Genomic DNA, 25621 nt, shown 5'->3' with positions numbered 1-25621 from the left:
AGTGAGAACCTCCCCCCCCTTCATATGTAGGAAAAACCTACGGTATTGATATGTTGATATAATATTGATATTGATGGAATCATTCAGGGAACAGTTTTTCACGAAAAATTACATATTTCTAAAATAAAATTAGGAGAGGATTATTTTGTATTTCTGTAAATCTCTTTAGTGGGTGGCTTAAATGAAGACAACAGAATTCTCTTATCTGCATTTATATTCAGTCTGCCGCAACAGACTTTTGGCTTAAGGGTAAAACCAAACCTGTCAGTTACAGAACTGAAAAGAGAAGGAACAAGCAGGCTGGTAGGAAGTGAGGAACTCCCAGAGGTCAGTGAACTAGAGACCTTGAGAATCACTATCTTCACTGGGTCAAGAGATTTAGTCTAAAGACAAATATAAAATATATTTAAAAGTAAAATATAAAATTACCCAAGTATTTATAAGTATCATGGTCATAAACAGAAAGTATAAAGAGTTTACCTGTAGAGAGTTGCTTCTGAAAAGTGAGAGGCCAATGGGAGATAAACTTTTCATCTTAGAGCTTTCTGAAGCCCCTACTTGAATTTATTCTGCTTGTATGTGGTTAATAAAAATGTAACGGCCAACTTTTAAGAGTAGGGAACAGCATCCCCACAAGGCTACACTAAACAGGTCTCTTCTTGTTCAAGCACTGACAATACACTCAGCACTGTCTGGTAACAGGCCATGTACCTATCTGTTTTGCAAATTAAACTGCAAGTTCTGAAGAGTACACGATCATGCCTTTTTAATTATTTATTTAATTATTTATTTCTTACTGTTTTCTCCAGTGCTTACAGCAAAAATAACAAAACTGCCAAGGGAAAAAAATAGAACTGCACTCTCCTACAAGTAGAAAAATTTAGATAGAATACTTAACTAGCCATGGATTTAATTTAAATAGTATCATGTTGTATAATTTTAAAAGTTGATAATCTCATACTGAAAGGCCTACTATACTTAAAAAAAAAAAAAACACCAAAATATTACTAGGGAAAAACATTTTAGAGCTTCTTTTTCATATAAATAAGTATAAATTTCATACTAAGGAGGAGGACCTCAAAACACTACAACAAAGAAATTTACCTTTAGTACTGAAGTCATGAATACAGACAGGCCCATCAGAACAAAAATCAGTAGCCCTGTAACCCGTTGTTCACGAATTCCCAAAAATTTGGGTTGTTCCCCTGGAGCAGAACATTCCGATTCAACCTTCAAGCTGTTGACATGACTTATTGACAACACTGTTGCAGCTACAAACCATGGAAGTCCCATGACAGAGCAAACTCCCAACATCACACCAACCATGAGCAAATCAAGGTGATAGCCAGCTCCTTTCTGCAAAGTGAACATGAAACATTACAAGTCTAAATGCTTTTTTAAGTCAAAATTATATGCTATTTCTAAGGAAAGAAATTTTCATCTTACATTTTTTAATGTTTTAGTCATTATAAAACACCTCATACTCTACAAAAAATTATAATGCTTGAAACAAAATTTTTAATTACCTTCAATTTGTGCTCCTTCCTGTTTATGATTACAGCTGTAATTTGTTGATCCATAAAGATAAGAATGGTACAAAGTAAAGCCGGAATAGCAGCGATCAACAAAGTCCACCAAGGATTTTCTCCCAGTGGGCTTATGATCCAGCCCCTATTTGGATCCGTAGGCTGTTAAAAAAATTAAAGACAATAAAGAAAATGTTTTCTTTCCTTACTGAAGAAAATGTTCACAGCACAGTCTGTCTATTCCAAGAAACGCCAAGTGATCAGAAAGAAATGGCTCAAATCTTAAGGCTATTGTGGTGAGTTACTTGCAAATATAGTCAGCACGATTCTTCCCATGCCCAGACCCCTCATCTGTCTGACTTAGCCACTTGTCCCTGATATCACTTACTTTAACCAACTGAACAAAGCCAAAATAACTGTGTGATTTCTGAGTCTTCACTTCACGGGACCTTGCTATTTATTCTTCTTCCAAGATGAAGCTGTTGGGTGGGTCTGGATCAACTTTCTTGAGGATGAAAAACTGTTATTAAGAGCGAGATGGGAGGTCTCCATCGCTTCAGTCATCTGAAATGTGTCTTCAGACACAGCAATGGAGACATACTGCCCCCATCGAGGCAACTGATGACTGCAGTCACATCAAAGATCCTAAACCAAGAGATCAGCTAAAGCTAACCCAACTGCAACTCATTATGAACAAAAATAGGGTTGTTTGAAGATACTATGTTTTGGGAGAATAAAAAAGTAAAACAGAGTGTCACTTCAACATGTTCCTACCTACTTCATAGAAAATGAAACCAATGTAACTACTAGCTAAATTCCCAAACTAAACTACATTAGAAATGCTGTAATCTTGGCAGGGTTAGTGCTTAATCAGAACTGGCCCTCAGGACACAATTTTTCCAAAATATCTGTTGACAAAAACCTCGCACTTTGTCTGGCACAAGTACATGTCAATGTTCCAAGACATAAAATTTGTTTCAAAAAGATCCTAAGAGAGTTTCATATTCTTGGAGGATACTAGATATACTGAAATCAAAGCATGCTTTTTATACTAGACTTCTTATTAAGTCTATTTTTTCCATCATGAAAATATCTGTTAAAATGAAAGAAGAATTTAGTATTTTCAAATTCAGTTATTCTTTTCCCACACTGAATTTTACATTAAACTCTTCATATTCAATGCTGCTTGTGAATGAAAATAAATTTGAAGTATACAATGCATAGAATCTTGAATGTCTCTTGATTTGTTTCATCAAGTATCATTTGTGCCTCTTATAATGTTTGCTACTTAAAACATCTATCAATAAATACAAGACGTACAGAAAAAAAGCAGGGGGACCAGAACTACAGGAAATTACATCAGTATTTTGAACTACACTTACAAGTTCATCTATTTGTAAAACTTGATAAAAGTAGGGTGTCTTTTGTCATCTTTTATTGGCCTAACATCTTTTTTTCTTTTAAAGATTTATTTATTTATGCATACAGAACTGGGGTACAGGCCAGAATTATAGGGGCAGTGAGAGGATTCCCCAGAGACAGAGTGGGGAACAGAACAGACAGATCAACGAAGTACACTGCTGAGGGGAGCAGCGGGCAGGTGAGGAGAGGTCTGCCACATCATGTAGGTCACCTCTGGGGCTGAGGATCGAACTGGTGTTGAAGTGGCTTTAGCTCCTTAGTGCTGCATTTACCCACTGTGCCACCAGGGAGGGCCAGTGGCCTAACAGCACTCAATCATCTATGCTAATTCTCTCAATCATCTATGCTGCTAAACAACAGATCCAATACTTTTTACTAAGCAGCAAAAAAATTTAAAACAAAATTGAACATACAAAGTTAAATAGCTGTATACTCATATATGTTGTTACTAGTGTTTATCCATAAAGTAAAATTTGTATAGTAAAATTATAAAGATTAATGTATCTTTTAATATGAGATAAAAAAATAAGTAGACCTTCTAAACAATTTTGATGGATCACTTTCCAGCCAGCACTTCACTTTGAAGGCCACTAGTCTTAAAAAAATGCCTTTTTTTTTTTTACCCCAGTGAAAGATTAAAGAGACTAATATTACTTCTGTGATATTCATCATTTTTAATCCCTTTAAAGCTTCTGCCTCTAAAAGAAGCCATGTAATTTGCTAAGTGTAAACATAAGCAGTGACACATACACTTGATGCTAAGAACATTTCAGGAACCATTCAAAATTATCACTTCCAACTCAGAAGAGAAAATAATTAGAGTGCAAATGTATATGGTATAGTGTATACAAAGGAACTGTAATTTTCTAGTGAAATAAAGGACTCATGCACAGATTATCATTTTTCTTATGAAAGAATGTATTTGAGTCACTCAGAAGTTACATGGAGTTTGCCAATACAATATGGCATACTATACTTCTAGAAGTTTAACTAGTATTCTTGTTACTCTTGTAAAAAGATTGAGATACTTCTTTATGAAAGAGTGAAAAAAAAATTTTTCACCTGGAAAGTGCATAATAAACACTGGCTAAGAGGTCAAATTTTTAAAATGATTCCCAGCTCCTCACCATGGATCATTTTCATTCATTTTCCCAGACTGAATACCTTTTTGCTTACTTCTTAAATTTACCGACCTCTTTTCACTTAGTCATTTTTTAACATATGTGAGAATATATGATTTTTCCTTTAAAATCCAGCTCTTCAGAGATACTATGCATATGTTAGAAATAATGACTTAGGAGGCAGTGTCTTCACTTTTTAGCAGCTTGCTATTCTTAAGTAAAAGCCAAGTGTTTTAATCCTTACCTGGAATTTCTCAGGAACGTGAAGTTTAGGAGATGGAACTCCTACAAGGTAGTCAATTGCAACCATTATTACTATTGTGAGAAATATAGCAAAGTCACTGATTGTCGATCGCACCTATATTAAAGGAATTATTATTACTATAAACATTAAAAATAACATTTTTCCTTTTAAAATAAACCTTATCTTCCACAGATTAAAATATGTCATTAGAAAGTGTGAATGAGGCTTTTAATTAGTGACAGTATATCAGTGAAACACATTTATATGTAATATGTTCTCAAAAGATAAATATATTTGATAGTTAACCTACCATCTCTCTGGTACTGTTATCTTTCTATTGCTAGCTCTGATATATAATACATTTTTAATAATTAATAATTTTATTGTAAGTATTTAACATAAAGCCTTAACCTCAAATAATGTATTATATTGCTCTGAAGTAAGCCAAAGAAATTAAAGCTTAAAAACATTAATATTAAGGGAACCCCAACATTATATTCCCAATACCTTGGTTGGAAAATAGCGCTTGGTCTTAAATTGCTTGAGGAATGAAGACAGAAAAAATGTTGTGAAAAATAAAATGACACACCAAAACAGCACATCTGGGATATAAGGTCCATGAGGGCCACAAGCTGATCCTACAAATGACCCATGAAAGGCTTTACATTCCTGGAGGGGGTGGAAAAAACAAACAGAAAAAAAAGAGAGGATGAAGGATGTTCTCAGATAGCAAATACATTACCAGTCAACTTCAGTGACTCCAAAATCCTCCAAAGACACACCATTATTTTATTTCCTTTACAAAGAAAATACACTGCCAAGTCAACTATAACACACCACCAAGTATAAGACACAGCCTGCATTCAGAGATACTATGGTTTGTATATGTTATTAAATACTAGAACAGTTTTCTGCCAACGTAGGTCATATATTCCATGCCTTCAACTCCACGTTACCATTATGAAGACTTAATGATGAGCAAATCCCTAAATGCCCCATCTACATTCTTGCTGTTGCCAACTTTACTACCTTTCCTTAACTTCTGAGCAAGTTAGTCAAAACAGAGCAATAGACACAAAATTGCCACTATCTCTATTAACCATGTGGGGGGCTTTTCTGACTTAAGACCATGGGACTAAAGTATAGGATTATGAGCAAAAAAGTGTCCAATAACTTACTAGGAAGCATAACACTAACATCCACCCCCCCCTTATATTTTAATGAGACATACTTAAACAACACAATAAATAACTCAGGTTTAGCAAAAAACAAAAACAAACAAAACAAAACAAAAAGTTAAAGGTTCCAACATTCTTAATTTCTGTGTGCTAAGATTAATGTAACTCTACAAATTTACAAAATCTTGGTCCTTTTGGATTGCTGAAAAGCCCTATATCCACAATATGAAGATATCCTACTACTGTTCGTGTAATATTTTTTAAAACCATGGATTTTTAACTGAGCAACTCTTATTATCTCTACCTCTTTCATAACAACGAAATGGATTTTAAAGTATAAAACAGTAAAGCATCCATCTGCATTGGTTACCGATATATAACACCTTAAATCAGCACAGGGAAATGTCAGTTCTATGCACCACCTGATACAGCAGCGGGCAGTCACATGGAATGACTGAGCACTTGAAATTCAGCTCATGTAACTGAAAACCCAAACTTCCAACTCATTTATTTAATTCCCTGTATCCAATGGCTCCTATACTAAATAGATTTTAAAGTATCAATGTTATAAAGTTTCAGACAATAGCTTCTTCAAGTTATATTGTCATAACTACCACCTTTGTAGAGAAAAGAATGGCCAACAATTGCTCATATGACATAAAAAGTGCCAGATTTCAGATGCTGGTGCCAGATGATACTGCCAGCAATCACTTTACATGTCTATTCCTAAATACCAACCTCAGAAGCATCCTAAATAGAAGTTCTAGGGCTTATAATATTTGGATAATATTTATTTTCCAGTAGAATCCAAGAATCTTTAAGAGCATATGGCAAAGTCAAGACTCATTACATCTGCTTATCCCTGTCCCTTCTATTCTCCTAGTGCTCAAGTCAGACTAGGGAAATCTTATCCAGGCTGACTTTGACAGGACACTAGCAGAGCACTAATATTCCTCAAATAAGTACTCATAGAATAGATGAACTGGTAAGAGGTGGCAGGACACGGGGAATGAGCTGTTGTAACTGTGAACGCCACTATGTGCAACCACAGTCCTCAGAACTACCTCAGTGATCTTATAAACCAGTATATACACAATCTTCTTAGTAGTAATATCTTAGAAATCAAACATTATCAATCATTATCTCCTTTACCAGATTCATTGTTTTCCATCTGTACTTTTTAGTACATGAAATAAAAAAATGCAGTAACTCTATTTGGTCAAAAACACCACTATATTCTGAAAACATGACATTCATTGATCAAGAAGAAAATATAAAGTCTACTCAGAAAAAGTTAAAAAAACTAGGTTTGTTTGCATTTGAAATTATTTTATACTACTGCATATAACCTTAATTTTTTATAATAAACTCACCGAAACAGTGAGATTCCCCCATAAAATATCACTTGCTGTTACATTCTTTTCCTCCCACAGCATCAGAGTTGCATTGTTAGGGTTTAGAGGTTCAGCACATACACACCTGAGAAATTACAATAGGATAAAATTTTAAGGATCATGCATTTCATGTTTACCATTTATTAAATCAACCATACAATACAGTAACTGTTAATTTTTTTAACCACTTAACGTTTTCCCACTTAACATTTTACTTTCTAATAGAGGTTAGAAAGTAAAAACACATCAGAAACAGCAGAGTAGATACAGCTTGGCTTATATAATAGAATGTAATTAATACTATTATTTAAAAAATCTTCATTTAATGAAACATCCCTCCAGGAATACTTTCTTTGAAAATCTGAACAGATACAGCCATGTTTATCAAGGTTACCCTGCATTAAATCTTACCTCCCTAACCTATAGCACTTGTTAACTCCCTGTACACAAATACACACCATGCAAAGAATATTAGTAAATGTGATACTCCTATTCTTTGTGTCTGACAAGTCCTACCTATTTGTGATCACCCCACTCATCTTGTGTCTTTGACTCAAGGTAAGCTTTAATCTCCAGGAGGTTCAGTTTCTTCACATGCAAAGTGCAATGAAGTGAATAATAAATAACACCTTGATATTAATTTTATGCAACAATCTTAGAACAGTGCCTAGAGCACTCCTAGAATGTTAGTTGAATGAATGATGTTCACTTGCAATTCACTAAGTGAACTAGAAGAAAGCATCATTCTAAGAATTTGGCATGAGCTATAAAGGCCAGGCTTCAAAAACGTCAAAGGAACAGGAAAAGATAAGAGGAGAAAACAACAAAAGAACTAACTAGTATAAGAACAATCAAAATTCACAAAACAGATTTTTCATCATTTGCATTTTAAGTAGAAGTTTTCATAACCGGAGCCCTCCCTGGTGGCACAGTGGGTTAAAGTAGAGCAATAAGAAGCGAAAGCCACTTCAGCATGAGCTCCATCACCGCCTGACTCGGAGGTGACCACATGCCGCGGTGGACCTCTCCTGACCTGCCCGCTGCTCCCCTCAGCAGCCAGCGTACTTCGTCGATCTTCCTGTTCTGCTCTCCACTGTGTCCCTGGTGAAGCCTCTCACTGTCCCTGCACCTCTGGCTTGTACCCAGTTCTTAATAAATTAAGATTTATTTATTTATGCATATAGGGGCGGAGAGAGGCTTCACCAAGGACACAGTGGGGAGCAGAACAGGAAGATAGACGAAGTACGCTGGCTGCTGAGGGGAGCAGCGGGCGGGTCAGGAGAGGTCTGCCTCGCCATGTGGGTCACCTCCGGGACAGGTGGTGAAGGAGCTCATGCTGAAGCGGCTGCAGCCAGCCTGCAGCGCCGCATCCCAACCCGCTGCGCCACCAGGGAGGGCCCAAATAAATCTTTAAAATAATTTTTTTTCCATATACCTGGCGACTCTGTCCATCAAAGTTGAGAGTAGGAAAGAAAGGCAAGATAAGGGTAGCAGAGGGGAAGAAGGAAGAAGTATGGAGGGGAAGGGAGTTACTACAGGAATCTGTGACGTTCTGGGGTAGAAGACAGTTATTTCCTTGCTTTTAGTAACTACACTTCTCCATGTAATGCCGGATCACATTTAAGGATGACAGCTTAAGCTAGTAAATGCAAGCACTTACTGAAATATGTCTTATTTTAATAAATGCCTGGCTTTTTATTGCAAATATTTGCCAAACTTTTGTAATTTACTTCAAAGTTAATTTTCAAATCCTATTTTCCGCTGTACGGTCTTAAACTATTTTCTTTTCAGGTTCTTATCACACACACCAAAAAAAGCTACACTAAAGACTATACAATATAAATTACATTTTAAAATAACTGTCAATTAAAAATTACCAAATTTAAAAATGTTAATAGAGATGCAAATGAAGAATATATAAAAATATCACATCCTATATTCAGTAGTTGCTTAAACACTACCAAATACAACATAATTACGCGATTCAAATATATGATAATTTGCCAAATAATTGAATTTAAACTGATGGGCCCAATTCAAACAAAAGACCAAAAACACAAACACTTGAATAAATTTTTAGCTAATAAAAAAATGAATGAATTTGATTATACTTATGACCATTGAGTGTTTTGGTAAAATCTCATCTGTAACAAATCAACCTTTATATGGTTGACTAGTAATAGCTGAACACTGAGTATCACATTGCAACAAAAGAATCCATTTTCTTTGGCTCCACATCTGTGAAAATCCATTTTAATTCATTAGAGGGAAATAACACTTACGAATAGTTGGTCAGTTCATCTAAATTGTTGTGCATGTTAAATGTGTATATTTCTCCTAAGTGAAAGAGCTTCTCCAAAGCCTCATAGATAAATATTATGCAAATGAGAGCTGCAAATGCTTCTTCTGTAAATCGAGTAATATAACACACAAGGCTGCTTGCATCTGTTGCAACCAAAACAATGCACAAGAAAGAAGTCCACAGACCAATACTGGTTCTTAAAGACAGATAGGAAAGGTGATAATCTCTGTTTAGAAAGAAAAATGTAAACATGGTCAACATACACAAGCATGACAGTATTTGCACTTAAAACTTTCATAACAAGTAATAAAAGCAGTAGAAAGACATTCCAAAAAAGAATAAATTAAAAAATAACGACTAAAGAAACGTTTGTGCGTTTTTCCTACTTCAAATGAAAACTGGCTTCTTAAGTAGACTTAATAGTTATATTCTACTGCTTATATAAAAGATTCATACTGGAAATGTACTGGATAACAAATATTTCAAAGAAGATTGATCTTTCTTTAGAAATGTTATGAGGAAAATGACAAATTCACAATGAGTTTTTCAATAAAGAATCAGTACAAAGTTTGACAAACCAAATGTTTAACAGCATCAAGTTATTTCTGACTGAAAATGCAAATGCATTTATCTCACAAATGACAGTCTACTAGCTATAATGTATGCTATATTACTTGCTTCACTGTGAACAACCCTGCCAGGAGAAACTGACTGCTGACATTCTCTCTATTAAATAGCCTCAATATTCTCTCAATTAAATAGTCAATTTGAGCATCAGAAATTCATCTCTAAATTTTCTTTATAAGGCCAACATACCAACTAATAATTCAAATTGTTAATAATATATCCCTCCTTATTAGATTGAAATTTGCAAACACTAGAGATTTTAGATGTCCCTCAAGTGATTTGCTTTGTAGTATTCAAATCCTCAAATCACTGATTTTATAGTCAAGGTTACTGGGGTAGGGACAATGGCAGAGTTCAGAGTTGGGTCAATAACCTAACAGCAAATCCTCCCAGGCCAAACACACACACCCCACCCAGAAAAATATTTAGATCTTTGATCAGATCCTCCTTTTCACTTATAAAATATATAGTATACTTTTAACTTAAATTATGACACAAAATTATAACAAACATAAGCATATTTGACAGAGAACTATTACGTACCTGCAGAATTTAAATAAAATTTTTTCAAACACTAAAACTGGACCTGTGCTCCCCAATATTGTTAGAGGTTGCCCAGCAAACAATGAATAGGCAATCCCAGTTATTGATGCTCCAAAAAGAGACTCTATTGCACTCTGTTTAAGGGAAAAAAATGAATATAGTAATACATCATAAACATATCTGTAACCTACTATAATACATGTTAGACATCTGGAAGATGAAAATACGACTCAAGCAGTTAAAATATGAAGCAAATATAAATTTAATCTGAAATTTATATTTTGAATATGAAAAGCTATACATTTCAAATACATGAGGGATAATCAAAGTTTTCATATATTGAAAGTCAACTTTTGCAATGAGCCTTCATTCAGAACTCAATACAATGGGAAGGGAGGAGGGAGGAGTAAATGGAAGAGAGACAATGGGGCTTCAACCTTATCTACAGATGTTTAATTTTGTAACCCTATGGTAAGTACAAAAAGGTACATGCTATTTTGAATAATTTCTATTATTATTGCTATTTTATATAATTTATAATTTTATAGCTCATTCTAAAAACCAGAAAAATACTAAATAACTGATATGGTATGCTACATAAGACTCTTTCAAATAGACAATGAGAAATTAACATGTGATCCTACTGTCAAATTAATTTCTAAAGAGCAATTTCCACACATTTAAAAAAAAAGTAACTTAACCATTAAATAAAAAGAAAGCTTAGCCATTAAATATAAAAACTGAAATACTTAACATTAGTAAAATAGATGGAAAATCTTTTTAAAAAACTTAGTAACCATAGACAAGGAACTAAATTATTAATAAAGTTTCATTGAAAAAAAAGAGAAAAAAAAAAGCCCAAGAGAGATTTTTAATCAAAGTTAGTAGACCAATTTTGGACCACTGTCAACATTCCATTCTAAGTGATTATTAGGCTGTTAGAGGCTAAGGGGTGTTAAGGTATGCCACTAGATAGGAGAGAGGGATCAGGGGAACAAAAGAAACCATTAGTTTTCTATTCACAAACATCACCAACTGGAATGCACTGTGGACAGAGAAGCCCATCATTCCTAAAGGCCAGGGGGGAAGCTGGTGAGAAAACAGCCCTCTTGGAAGTGGGAGGCAGGACACAAAAGGCAAAGACCAGCGCTTCTAAAGGAGAGCTGAAGAAGAAGACTGGTCCTAGTAGGTAGTCAAACTTTTCTAGCCTGACTTTTCTCATTTTTAAACAAGGGTGGTGATAGTCAGGAAAACTAAAGGAAGCAGTGCGTGTGAAGATACCAAGCGGGCATATTATCTGGCCTACACAATGCGTGCAGTAAAAGGCAACAATTCTCATCAGCAGTAATAAAGCATCTTTTAAAGTCAAAGTCACAAAATAATAGTATGCAGTGAAAGTATTGTTCAACTAAGAGAAGAAAAACAGGATTACAGCACATAAAAACTTGACTTGTGGCAAAATGAAGTACCCATTTAACAATGTATTTTTTAATTGCATGAGATACTTTTTTGGCCTAAACACAGAGTCAGGTTGTCCTAGAAGATACTGCCAAGTCTTGATAAAATCCTTGGTTCAATCAGGATATTCCTATTTAGAAATTAATTTAGACAGAATTCATAGAATTCAAGTCAAAGGGCAAAATGTCTGAGTGAGAGCTAACGATGGAAAGCGATTTTCACATAAGATGATGATGACAGATAGAGAAATGCTAACAGGGACCATATGCGCACAAAGCAATCGTTTCCCTCCTCAACACTGGGCTGAAAGCAGAAACTGTCACAAGAAGAACTCACTTTCACCACCCCATTTTACCCACATTTACTAGTTTCCTTCATTAAATCTAATTTCTTCCCCTAGACTTCATGTTCCATTCCCAAAACAAAATCATAGCCCCATTACACTGTGAATTCCCCACTCCCCATTTGTAAGCTTCCATTTAATCCACACAATCTTTTCTTCTTAAAACCTGTGTTTTTGTGTGTGTGTGCGCTTTTTTTTTAATTACATCATTTTGATTCCTCTTTAGGACTCTGATGGTACTGTGTCCAATTTGGTGAGCCAGAGTCCTCCTCATTCTCACCCATTCTCCATTCCATAAATGTAGGTAATTTCCCATTTCTCCCCTTTCTCATCCTCTATGGTCTTTGTTAATATTCTCAATTTCAACCCTTGCCTCCTCCTTAGCCCTCTACAAACTCTGGAACATACCTCCTCCTAATGTCTCCATTTTTACTTGAAGTTCCAATCAAGCACCTAAAAACAAACACATCATCTTCGTATCATTTGCCCCATAATACACCTGATTTTTGTTTCTGTTACTGCAACTCCTCCCCGGCTTTTCCTTTATCTCACTCATGTGACACAACACATCATAACACAGTAACTAGGGCCATAGCTATCTTATCTCTTTCACTGTAGTCAGGATCCTTGAGGACAGACGATACATGCTCATCCTAAATGTCTACAATCCTCCAGCATGGACAGAGCTATCACAAGCACATAGTACTAAAGAGCAGGATGAGGCTAGCAGGCTAAGTGACAGCTCAAGAGCAGAGAGGCAGCATTTCCATGGTGCTAATAGATGAGGCACATTTCCACAGGGACCAGCAAGAGTTACATGTACAACTTGTGATAGCACATAAAGCAACCTCCTAGAAACATGTACTTTCAATACAATGATCACACAGTAAGTCACAGAATTTGAATGAGAAATGAATTGAGTTGAAAGAAATTTTAATTAGGTTTATTTCGTATGCAGCTCATGAAATACTTTTTATTGTATAATGATGATTACTTAGCCTTGGCTATTTTTTAAAGTTTTATCTCAAGAAGTGAATTATTTTTTCTCCCAAAGTTGAACACAATTAAACACTTAAGAATCATAAACCATTTAAGTTAAATGCCTTAAAATGTATTAAACAAAAAGCATTTCAAGATTTTACAAAGCACCAGATTTTCTAATATATTATCATTCCTCCAGTGGTTTCTAATACAGTATTACCAAGAATTAAAGAAACTTACTTGCATTTTAGTCTTATCAGAAATTATGGACAGTTTTTAGTTACAAATAAAAATTTTTGCTACTTTCACACAAATTTAGTTAACAGCAAAATTAAACATTTCATTTATCTAGAATTGCCCATGGTGATAGTTTGTTCCAAATAGTGTAATTGGGCCTACCTGACAGAGCTGATGAGTTATTATCAATTACACAGCTCTAACTAACCCTATGAGAGGTCTTATAGGATATAAAGCAGCCCCACTTACAAATTCCACAGCCACAACCCATCCAGAATCAGAACAGTTTGTCTTCCCCCCCGCCACCCCCAAAACCCTCCCCTCCACAGAGACAATGCAAGTTTTTTTACTCAATTTATAAAACCATTCATCCAGCAAGGCAGGATAAATTTTTCTTTTTCTTTTTTTTTTCATTTTACCTCAACTGTGCATCTTCTCCTGTTCAAATGGCTTCCCCAGGTTTTCCATAGCAATTACCTTGGGGGAAGTCTGCTTTGGGACAGGTTAATCATGCTGTGGGTAGACTCTTCAAATAAAAGTATAAATAGTGAGACAAATGCACACAGACACTTGCCTCTGAAGAGCTAAGAGCCTGGCCACTACCAATCTTTGTACTCACTATTCTGCCTTCTGTAGCTTCTCCAAGCAGCCCTCCAAAAGTGATTACAGGAGACATACAGGCACAGTATAGGAAAAGAATCGAGGCCAGGCACTGCAGACTTAATGCATCCTTGAAGTCACTCAAGAAAAAAGGTGCTTTCCTTTTGATGTCAAGTATCAAACCACCAAAAAGCCTAAATAGGTGAGATGAAACTCGTCAAACTGTACACTAGAGGATTCTAGCTAGTTCAAACTAAAACTATGGGCTAATAAAAGGCTGGTGCGTAGTGTTTTTGTCAACAAAAATTAATATCCTACTTAAATCATGGTTAAATTATAGAAGATACACTCATTTAATCTAATCCACTGATGATAAAGTCAGATCTCATTAAATTAAAAAGACAAACATCCGTATTTTATGGACTATATACTAAAAAGACTGCAGGCAAATGATTTTATATGAGTAAATAATTCTGAATACAAAAGTGCAAGGTAAAAGTACAGTAAAAATAAGTAATATTTAACAACCCATTAATGAAAATGTGATAAACAATTCTGCTAATTATTCCACGTTATAAATCTTAAAGGCAAATATCAGAAATACCAAGAAGGCAATTTAGAAATCTTAAGTCCCTCAAATAACTTTCATATTAATGTAGTATGCTGTGCTTAGGTGCACTCTACTGAATTAAAAAAACTGATTAACTGTTAAAATTAGTACTACGATGACATAAATATTACTTGTCCAGGCAAAGAGCCCAAAAACAACTTCAGTGTTTTGAATTTTTGCATCTGTATTCAAATTAGTGTGCATGTTAATAAAATGAGGAAATTTATATTAGTAAATTAAAAACCTTTATTTACACATGAAAGGCTTAATTTTTTTAATGTGCGTATCAGATTTTTGGATACATCTAACTTGAAAGCGTTCTAAGTATAAACACTGAGAGAGGCAGAAACTTTTCCTTGCTACCTCCAGTGTCGAGACACTGCCTGTGACAGAGCTGGTATTCTCTATTAATTCTGGTGACAAATTATTAATTCAAGAAAGTTTGTGACTCAAAGAACAAATAGTCATTTAAACCCCTACTGGAGAAAATAGACCCCAAAATTAATCATTTGTTTTCAAATGCTTTGGATAATTAAAACTTTACCACTTTAGCATTTTTCAAGTTTAAGTCTAAAGACTTATGGACAAGTACAAATTATCCTATAAATAACCTGAACCAAAGATATCGACTTATAACAATAAAGGTACCACTGGTAAGAGAAAATGAAACCACATGATCACATCAATAATTAATTACTTGATAGGTTATGCAAGACTCCTGGGCAGCCATGAGATCAATAGGGCCTGTCTTAACATTTCTCAGTGACTAACACTATCTCAAACTGAAGGTAATAATAATGATAGATAATACTAGCAAAGTGCTCTTTCACATAGGGACAAAATCTTATTTTCTTCATTTTTTGAAACTAATGTATTAGGCAATGAATTAGTTGTGAGTTTAAGCTTCTCTGAAGTTTGTATTCAGTACATCACTTGTTATTTTTCTTTAGGCATGTCATCAATATCCCTAATAGTGTGTCTTGGTTTCTTTAAATACTTACAGTATGGAAACATTATAACATTTTGTACTTTATTAAAATATATTTAAGACAGTTTACAACTGGCAATATTTTGATTTTTTTTTTACCCAGCAATAAACTTCAACAATTTTTCTAACTAGATAACCATCATTACAATGGTTTAATCATCTAATTTTATATTATCTCATAGTATTAAGGCTCATTAAGCATTTTAAATCTATGCACACACATAAAAAGCATTGGTTCTAATTCACTTTCTTTCCCATAATTCTCTAAATTAATACAAAACATTTCAATAGGACTCCACACCCTTTTCAAGAACCTTCTGTATAATTTTAATACATACTAATTTTCCTTAACATTATATACCTACATAAAGTGCACTTCTTTTAAAATATAAAAATATTGTACAAGGTTCCAAACACTTGCAAAGAATATTTATGCCCTTTTCAGCAAATCAGTTCCTACTCCCAAGAAGACACCCACACTGTATCAGTAATTGTACCCACCGTCCAGTCCTTTGTAACTCAGGCCCAGCATGATGAGCAGCATCTTTAGTAATCTCGCCCGAGCTGGGGGCAGATCCATTGGGAAATACAGGAATCTTTCTCTTCTCCTGCATTTCACAAAAACACAGTTTCAAAATTCTGTTTTATAAAAAGCTGAGATAGCATCTTCAATTAGAAGGAACATAAGGATCTCATACTGATTATCACCAACATTCATAAAAAGTACTTCCTAAAATAAACTTCCATTTAAAATAAACTGCACTTTAGAATAAAATCTAAAATTTGTCTCTATTGATATTTAAATTTATGATTGCCTTACTGTATTTCATATTCCAGTATCAAATGTACTATGAAACATATAATATACCCTTTCAAATTACTTACTCATGAACTAGAATATAAATATACAATAAGATATCATTCCATTATTTATCAAATATTGTTCATGTGAACTACTGGAAATTATACTTTACACTAAGAAAAAAAGTAAGTATCATTTTCTTTAACTAAAATACTTTCCTTATGACATAAGCAATACAGGAATTGTTTGTTAAACACATTTTCATAAAAATCAATTTTTATTAAATTTTATTACACATTCAAGAGCACCATGCTTATGAATATTACTTTTCTCTTTTCCTTGAAGAACAAAAAAGCAAACTTAATTTGTTACTCTAATAAGAGATCACCATGTCTGAATAAAAGAGAGAAACAATGGGGAGAAAAGAGAGAAGGAAGTGACTAGTAAGTCGGTCTAATCCTCTGGCAGAAGTACAGATCTACATGTTACCTATATGTTCAATATTTACAGCCATATCTATCATCATAAGATTACCATGTGAGAAGATCGAAATTAAAACTAACTGCATCTTGTTCAAAGGAAGAAGAGAAAAGAAATCATAGAATTCCTATAGAGCTAAAATAATGGAATGTAAGACCATACCACAATTTATGGGATATAGCAAAAGCATCATTCAAGAAAATTAATCACGTACCTTTAAAAAATTTAAATAATAAAAATAAATGAATTACAAGTATCTTACTGTAAATGTTTTAAAGAAATTAAAGTAGAAAACTAAAATTTTACAAAGGGAGAACTGAAATAAAACTTAAAATCTATTCAATTAGAAAAATATGATAGACCTTAGCTAATTCACAACAAAAGATATGGAAGAAGGAAATTTCAGAAACTGGGGGCAATTTTATACATATGCATAAAACACACATACAAATGAAACTACATGACACTATACTGACCAACCCTATGCAAGTAAATTAGAAACTATAATGAAATGGGAAAATACAGTTTCCCAAAGCTTACACTGGAAGGTAAAAATGTGTTATCACAGGAAAACAGAATTTAGCAAAACTAATTCCAGAAAGAAAAACTTACACAAACCAGTTTCTACAGTTTAAGCAAGTTGTTGAAATGCACAAAAGATTTAAGCTAAGAAAATTTACAAAGGAATTTCTTGAAGTTCTTAAAACCAAACTGTCACTTAAAATATTTAAGAATACAGGAAAAATGGCCCTCCCTGGTGGCGCAATGGGTTAGGATGCAGCACTGCAAGCTAGGGGCTGCCACTTCAGTGCTAGTTTGACCCCTGGCCCCGGAGGTGACCCACATGGTGTGGCAGACCTCTCCTGACCTGCCCGCTGCTCCTCTCAACAGTGTACTTCGTCTGTCTGCCTGTCCTGCTCCCTACTCTGTCTCTGGTGAAGACTATCACTGCCCCTGTACCTCTGGCTTGTACCCCAATTCTGTATGAATAAATAAATCTCTCAAAAAAAAGAAAAAAGAATACAGTAAAATTTACAATTTTTTATAAAACAAGTATGACAACTTTATCAAAATGTAAACTCCACAAAAATCTATGATGTATAATACAAATAACATAACCAAAATCTTAAAACTACTAGCACTTTAAAGTCCAACTTGGATTTTTCTAACAATGCAGAGTGTTTTCATATTGAGACCTAGTTGTAAGATTTACCATATTCATTGATGAAATTCATATTCTCCAAAGAAATTCCAAAAAAAAACCTTTGACAAAACTCAACATCCATTTATAATGAAAAATTTCAATAAAACAAGAAATTATGATACTTTCTTAACACCATCAATTGTGTATTTGGCCCCAGTGTCAGTAACTTAATGAGAGATACACTAGGACATTATCAGGAACAAATTTAGAAATGCTCATCTAAAGTTAAGTAGTACTTTTACTTCTAGAGATGTCAATCAATACAACATACTACAGGTAAAAAAAATTGGAGGGGGGATAACATTCTCTTATTGCACATGATGTGACTGAAAAACTCCTACATACAATAAAATAAAGAAAAATAGCAGGATAAAAAAGAAATACAAAACACAAATAGCCTTCATAGATGTAAAAAAAACAATAAATAATGATATAATGGAACAAAGACCTCATTTACAATGGAAACAATAAAGTTAAAATATTTCTGAACACACTTACCAAGTGTCAATAGGAAGAATTTTATAATGTTCCTTAAGGACACAAAAACTAACTTGAAATAGAAAATCAATTGGGAGAAATACACAAGGTCCTGAACTGAAAGATTCTTCCTCCAGTCATTAAAAATTTAGCTACCATCACAATTTTTTTTTTTTTTTTGCTTGTTTGAAAAGTCAAGTTTCATTTCTAGAAATAGAAATCTGACTTTAAAAAATTTATATAGAAAAATAAATATACAAAGGTCGTTAGGATGACTCAGTAAAAACCAGAGTATAAGAGACAAGAGTGAATCTAGACTTCTCACATATTAAAATATGCCCAAAAGCCTCAGAAATTAATGAACAAAATTGGTCTGTAACAGACCAATGGCAGAGAAATTACAGAAATAGAACAGTATGTACATGGAAATTTGGGAAATGATATAGTCAGCATTACCAATCGAGGGGAGTAATATTTAGCTTTACAATAAAGGGAGGTAACTAGGCAGCGATTTAGGAAAAACAAAAAAAGTCAGCACATACTCATGTATAACATACTAATGATAAACTCCTAAGGATCAACAAGCTATTTAAATGTTTTAAAAAGATGGTTAAGAGTAGGACAATAAATGAAGAACATTAAAGAATATTCAACCTCCCAAGTACAGAAATGCAAACAAGACCATAGTGAGATCTCTTATGTAATAATATTAACTGTGCGGATCAGACTGACAACTACCCAAAAAAGTTTGACAGCACTGTACTAGTGAGGTTCAAACTCACTGCTGCAGCAGTCCAAAACAGTTCAACACAATGACAGGATTCTGGTAATAGCTACTAAAATTCTAAATAAATTCCCTTGTGGTCCAGCAATCCTATTTCTGGGAATCTAATCTACAGATACATCTTTACAAAAATGGGATACAAATACTGGGTTGTTTTTTTTTATAGCAAAAGACTGAAAACATCTTGAGCGCCAGGAAAGAAAAACTATGGTATCCATCCCAAAGTGGAATACAACAAAACTATGCGAGCAAGAACAAGGACATTTCTATTTTGTAAGATTGAATCTCTAGATAATTATATGAAGAAAAGCAAGACCAAGATATGAGGAGGCAGTAAACTATTCAAAAATTTTAATTAAAAAATAACTCAGACCCTCCCTGGTGGCGCAGCGGGTTAACGCATAGCACTGAGGGGCTGAAGCCGCTTCAGCATGAGTATGATCCCTGCCCCGGAGGTGACCACATGGCGCAGCAGACCTCTCCTGATCCGCCCGCTGCTCCCCTCAGCAGTGTACTTCGTAGATCTGTCTGTTCTGCTCCCCACTCTGTCTCTGGTGAAGCCTCTCGCCGCCCCTGAGCCTCTGGCCTGTACCCCAGTTCTGTATGAATAAATAAATAAATCTTAAAAAAAAAAAAAAACTCAGAGAATTGTGTGAATCCTTACCTGAGAAGGAACACTTTTTGGTGGCTCTATACGTATAGAAGGATCCCACTCTCCTGGAGGTAGGACAGTTACTTGATCTAAAAATTCATCAATTCCAGATAAGAGGTCATTTCTGTCCTTTGCTTTATAAGCTACATCATGAAAAATCTAAAGAAAAAAAAATATTATGTAAAAAGATTTTAAAGTTGAAAGAAAAGTCTACACATAGTAAATAACTAGATATCAAGAATAAATCAGTGATAATTACCTAAACTCTTACCCCAAGCACGTCTCCACCCCACCCTGAGTAAAAACTATTAAAAAAAAAAACTCATTATTAACATTATCTGATGAATTAACAGCTAAGAAACAAAAAAAAAAGAAAACTTTGAGATGTATTATGACAGAATAACTTAAGTATATAGTGGTTAGATCAGGAAGCACCTATTAAAGACAATGGAAGAGTTTAAGCTTAAACATAAATTTATAAAAGCATGTCACTGATAATCTGAATGAAGGAAATGATATATTCAACCCTGTATGTTCTGGGTAGTAAAGAGGAAAATACTTTAAAATACCAACCCATAAAGTCCATTTAGTCACCAAAGAAATGAAGGTAGCAGAATTTAAGCCAGCAAAGAGGCAATAAAGATAAAAAAAAAAACAGATGGCAAATTAAATACATAATTAGGATTAAAGACATAATAAATAGCTAACTCACCAGAATCTGGTTTACTAACTGGTTGAGACAGGATAGAGAAAGGTCAGGTCCAATGCGGGAGGGTTTCAGAGACCTTAGGAGGAACACATGGCAGAGATGTCTAGCGAGCACCTGACTACAAAATTATCTCCCAAAGAGAGACAGAGGTCCTGATCAACACAGGCCATGGTCAAAGATAAGGTCTCCAAATGGAAGAGAGAAATTACAGAGGAAAAAAAGGAATAAAAGAAAGAGGACAAAGTCCTGATGAAAATCATAAGGAATGACATTCTAAGGAAATCCAGGATGGAGAAAATTTCAAAAAGGTGGTCAATAATTTCAAATGCTTATGGGAGGGGGAGAGGGTGCGCCCCCAAAGTACCCACTGATCCAGAGAGACAAGTCTTGAAGACCTTACCAAAGGCAACCAATTCAAGACTGAATATGAGATAAAAAAAAAAGTATAGACAAGGATAAATTTTTAAGTTTCACTATGACAGGAAATCTGTGATTTAGTATATATTAAATGCTTCACAATAAGCTTTTACTTCAATGGGTATTTTAATTACCTCATCAGTCATGAGAGTAGCTATTGATCTTCCAATTTCATGGTACTGTGGTGCCTTGCCTGCTGGACCCAACAGTAGAAACAAAAACCTAAGGAAACATTAAGATATGCAAATTGAAGGATAAATAATACATACACACAAATCTAGGCAACCACAAAGAAATCACTCGAAAGACAGAAATAACATTCAGACATCTTTTAAATGCCACCACCACAATCACTAAAATAAAATGGCCACTATAATGACACTGAAGTAGATCACAAAAATAAAATAAGGAATTAATTTTCTTACAAAGTGTTACTTCACAGCTTCCTTAAGGTAAAAAGGCAATTAAGAATTGAGTGTTTTACATTAAAGTTTCTATCTTCTTATTTTGAATTTAAACTATTTCATCTAGACTATTTAGGCCAAAAAAGCCAAAAAAAAAAAAAAAAGTAAATAAAGTATATCCCAGTCTTATTAAGCACCTAAAAGGTTTACTTAAGAACATGTACAAAAAGCGGCAGAGGGAGATTTCAATTTCTATACAGAATGTTAATGTGTCTAAAACCATGAGCTGTATTTGAAACCAAAGTTCTTAGGATACAAACGTCTTATAAAGGTATAAGTAAAATTTATTTTTCAGAAGGATTATTTTCTTTTTTTTTTTAAGGCCAAAGGATATGATGCACTAATACCCAAACACTTGATGTAATGGAAATATTAACAATCAAAATGTACTTTTATTACTTAAGACAATATACTCTTTAAACTGATAAAAAGATTCAGGCTCTGGACATGAGTCCACTGGAAGTAACCCCACCTTGTCGGGACAGGGACCTCAGTCAGCCCTGAGAGCAGCACAGCAGGGGCCAGCCTCACAAACGCAATGATAGGTCTTTCCAAGAAGTCTACTTCTCCCACCAGAACATTGGAGGCCTCAGCTCCCGAAGGAATTTTTCTCATGAAATTCATGTCAACCTGTTGAGTAAATAAACACTTAGAAATAGTTTGAAGTTCTTTAATTTGCAGTTGTTTTTTAAGAATACTTGAGAGAAATAGGAAAGAAAAGAAGGTTTTAAGACCACTATTTATCAATCAAAACTTATGATCTAATGGATGTATAAATGCCAAAATTCTCACAAATATAAAGAATGGAGTAGACAGATACAAAAGGGCAAGCAAAACACAGCCATTAAAGTCCTAACTATAACTGTCAGAATCTTAACTACTTCAGAGATCTAAGTTATCAGACATATAAACTAGAGAAATTTTTTTCAATGAATATAAGCACTATTCATTAAAAAATTATCAAGGACAAAAATATAGTTCACAAACAATGGTTTATGAAATTATACACAGTGCTAGAAAACATTCATTTCATGATTATTCAATCTTGGAAAATAATTAATCCCTTTACATTTTATATATTTTTATAAGAACTATGGAACTTCCCCGGTATATTCGTTAAGTGGAAAAAACATTCATTTTCATTTAAAACTACAATAGCCATATATCAGTATAAATATAGGGTAATGCTATGTAATCAAATTTAGTTGTCTGTGTATAATTACAAAGAAAAGATTACAAACATAATATCAAAGTATGAGAACTTTTTCATTTATATGCAGTATCACACAAGTCACTAAACAACCACTTACAGGGCTAGCTATTAAAAACAAAACCAGCACTTACAGCGGGCCTCTTGAGTCCCACACCCAGTGTGCCACAACTACAGTGCCAGGAGGCAGACTCCTGCCCGACAGGAGACAAGGAGGGGACACAAGGATAGGCCAAGTAAAAAAAGTAAAACTATGACAGAGGAACAAAAATAAACGGCATCTGCCATGTCTAGAGGAAATCTATCGTGTAAGTTATCGTTAACAAAAATAAATTGTGACTTACTTATGAATGCTTTTTACTACCTTCAATAGGATCATCAGTAAAAATATAATTAAGAATTTCATAGAAGTAAAAAATATAACAGGTTTTCTGAACAGTCGGTGCAACTTAATGTAAGGTTCTGCGTGGTATGAAGCTCAGCAAGGCTACAAATGTAAATCATCATTTACACTCCTTTTCTGCAAAATATGACTTACACACTTTGAATCATAAAATGAAAGACTTAAGAAAAACGAATCTTACTTGAAATAATCACATTTGATTAAAAAAAAATACCTTACATTGGGTGTAAAAAATATTATAGTGGGTACCCTATAAGCAAATACCATAAAGAAATTACAGTGGAGACAGAATAATTATTCAGAAGTAGTATTCATAAAGAACGTTTAAAATTAATTTGAATTTGTAACTTCTGCCCTGTTCTTTAGAAATGTTTTTTCTGTTGCATTTACTCATCTACTGAAAAAAATCATAATTAAGATGGGAGAGTTGTTTTCAAACCCACCCATGGGGAGCACAGGTATGTTTCCCAGAAACATTCCAGAAAGCACTGAAACCATAAGAAAATAATTCTGGAATCGCATTACAGCTGAAAAAAGGCTGAATTACTAATGTTGTAACATCATGCCCAGATTGATCTTTCTACTGGTAGCAGCTCCAGAACAAGTGACTGTAAAAGATACTGAAATTTTCATGATTATCTATGGGCAGTTATAAATGGAAAGACTACTATTACTCACATACTCTTATCAGAATTTCTAAAAACAGCAAGATATAAATTTATTCAAGCCATCTGAGGTGAACTGTCACCTGTCTTACAACTTCTGACCTGCGATTAACATGTAAGCATCACATGCAAGTTTATAAGCCCAAATCTAGTAAAAACTTGTTACTATCAAAGTTACTAAAGCCACACCACTAGCAATAAGATAATGAAAATTCACAGTTAATGACAGAATTACCTTGCTGAAGTCAACAGTACTGTTTTCTCTGCTTCCTCCACTTCCATTACCTTTAACTTCTCCACCTTTACTGTTATCCAAGTTTCCAGGTGCTGACTGTGGAGAGGCTAAAATACCTGTATTTAAGAACAAAATCCCAAAATTAGTAAAGAGAAAATTCACTTTGTAGCCTGACTCTGCTCATGTCCTGAAAGTGATAGTTTATTAAAAGCAAATGTGGAAGGTCTAAAACAAACAAACAAAAAAGTGGCAAGTGTTAGTACCATACTAGCAAGACTGGAATAAAATTGAAAGCAATGATGAAGTTACTTTAACACTTAAAATAATGTTAACTGGAATTTACAAAAACAGTGGTCTTTTGCAAAAAGAGAAAAAGTGAGTAGGTGAAGAACCACAAAAGATGGAACACATGAGTCTGACGATCACTATAAATACTTAGGGAAAACAATTTTAATATTTGTCATATACAGACGGATTACAGAGCTTAATGATTCCTAACTACACTTACGCTTATTAATATGACAAGATAACATTTCCTATAAACCCTAAGTGTAACTCAGAAAATGTAGGGGCAACAGCAACTGTCTTCCAAAATCATAGTGGTTTCAAGAATTTTCATGTACCTGGGACAGTGTGTATGTGCTGTCTACTGTCTTTATTCCTAAGAAGTACAGGACAACTTCAACGTAAAATAGGCTCATTTTTTTCCACAAGATATACAAGTAAGGGGTTTTATAATGAAATAGATCTATACTGTAGTACGTACTCGCTGCCTTTTTGTAGCTAAGTGACTTTTAGTAACTCTCCCAAACTCTATGATTCAGAGAATTTGTAAAATTGGTTCGTTTGGATTATAAATACCAGCCACTCATTTCAAGTGACATTCCACAAGAATACTGCACAACAAAATAACCTACGAATATCCTATAGCCTAAGACCAATCACTACCACTAAGATTTTCTAGTTCAAGAAACAATTTCTCCCACCCCCAAAGAACAAATTACCCAAAGCACTAGGTATCATAAGAAAAAAAGATACTTGGCTGAGAAACAATACTTTCAAGGTAAATGTACTCACAGCTATCTAGTGACATCAGAATTTGATTCCATTCTGTTTGTCATTAGAGCCTAAAAACTTGGAAGTTAATAGTGGCAATTAAACTGCAAAACTTTAAGCATGTTACATCTACTTGATGAATCTAAGGGAGTTTAATATTTTCTAGAATGTAATATCATTCAAATAACAACTAAACTAACTCATTTGGGTTTACTGTTAAATTCAGTGACAATACCTGAATTAGGATGTCACTGTAACCCAAACATCTTAGTATATAAAGCATTTACAATCTATTTAGCCACATTGTTCATTCTCTTAAAAATTAAACAATTCTGGCCCTCCCTGGTGGCGCAGCAGGTTAAAGCACAGCACTAAGAAGCAAAAGCCACTACTGCATGAGTTCAATCCCCACCTGCCCCGGAGGTGACCACATGGCCTGGCAGACCTCTCCTGACCCGCCCGCTGCTCCCCTCACAGTGTACTTTGTCA

At 34.2% G+C, this 25621-nt stretch overlaps 1 protein-coding gene across 1 annotated transcript in view; it reads right to left on the bottom strand.

Moving 5' to 3' along the window:
• SLC4A7 (solute carrier family 4, sodium bicarbonate cotransporter, member 7) overlaps positions 1–25621 on the bottom strand; it is a 188767-nt gene that overhangs the window by 15384 nt on the left and 147762 nt on the right. Inside the window, exons 9-21 of the mRNA XM_012732071.1 lie at positions 24077–24192; positions 22036–22193; positions 21234–21321; positions 19986–20132; positions 16076–16182; positions 13996–14170; positions 10358–10491; positions 9168–9413; positions 6865–6970; positions 4821–4982; positions 4314–4427; positions 1527–1688; positions 1105–1356 (exon numbers count right to left, since the gene is read on the bottom strand). Of these exons, the coding sequence (XP_012587525.1) occupies positions 1105–1356; positions 1527–1688; positions 4314–4427; positions 4821–4982; positions 6865–6970; positions 9168–9413; positions 10358–10491; positions 13996–14170; positions 16076–16182; positions 19986–20132; positions 21234–21321; positions 22036–22193; positions 24077–24192 (1967 nt within the window). The remainder of the gene's footprint in view (positions 1–1104; positions 1357–1526; positions 1689–4313; positions 4428–4820; positions 4983–6864; positions 6971–9167; positions 9414–10357; positions 10492–13995; positions 14171–16075; positions 16183–19985; positions 20133–21233; positions 21322–22035; positions 22194–24076; positions 24193–25621) is intronic.

This window comes from Condylura cristata, unplaced genomic scaffold (assembly GCF_000260355.1).
Source record: "Condylura cristata isolate star-nosed mole 26May11 unplaced genomic scaffold, ConCri1.0 scaffold00033, whole genome shotgun sequence".
Classification (NCBI taxonomy): Eukaryota; Metazoa; Chordata; class Mammalia; order Eulipotyphla; family Talpidae; genus Condylura; species Condylura cristata.
This window is presented reverse-complemented; position numbering and strand designations above follow the sequence as displayed.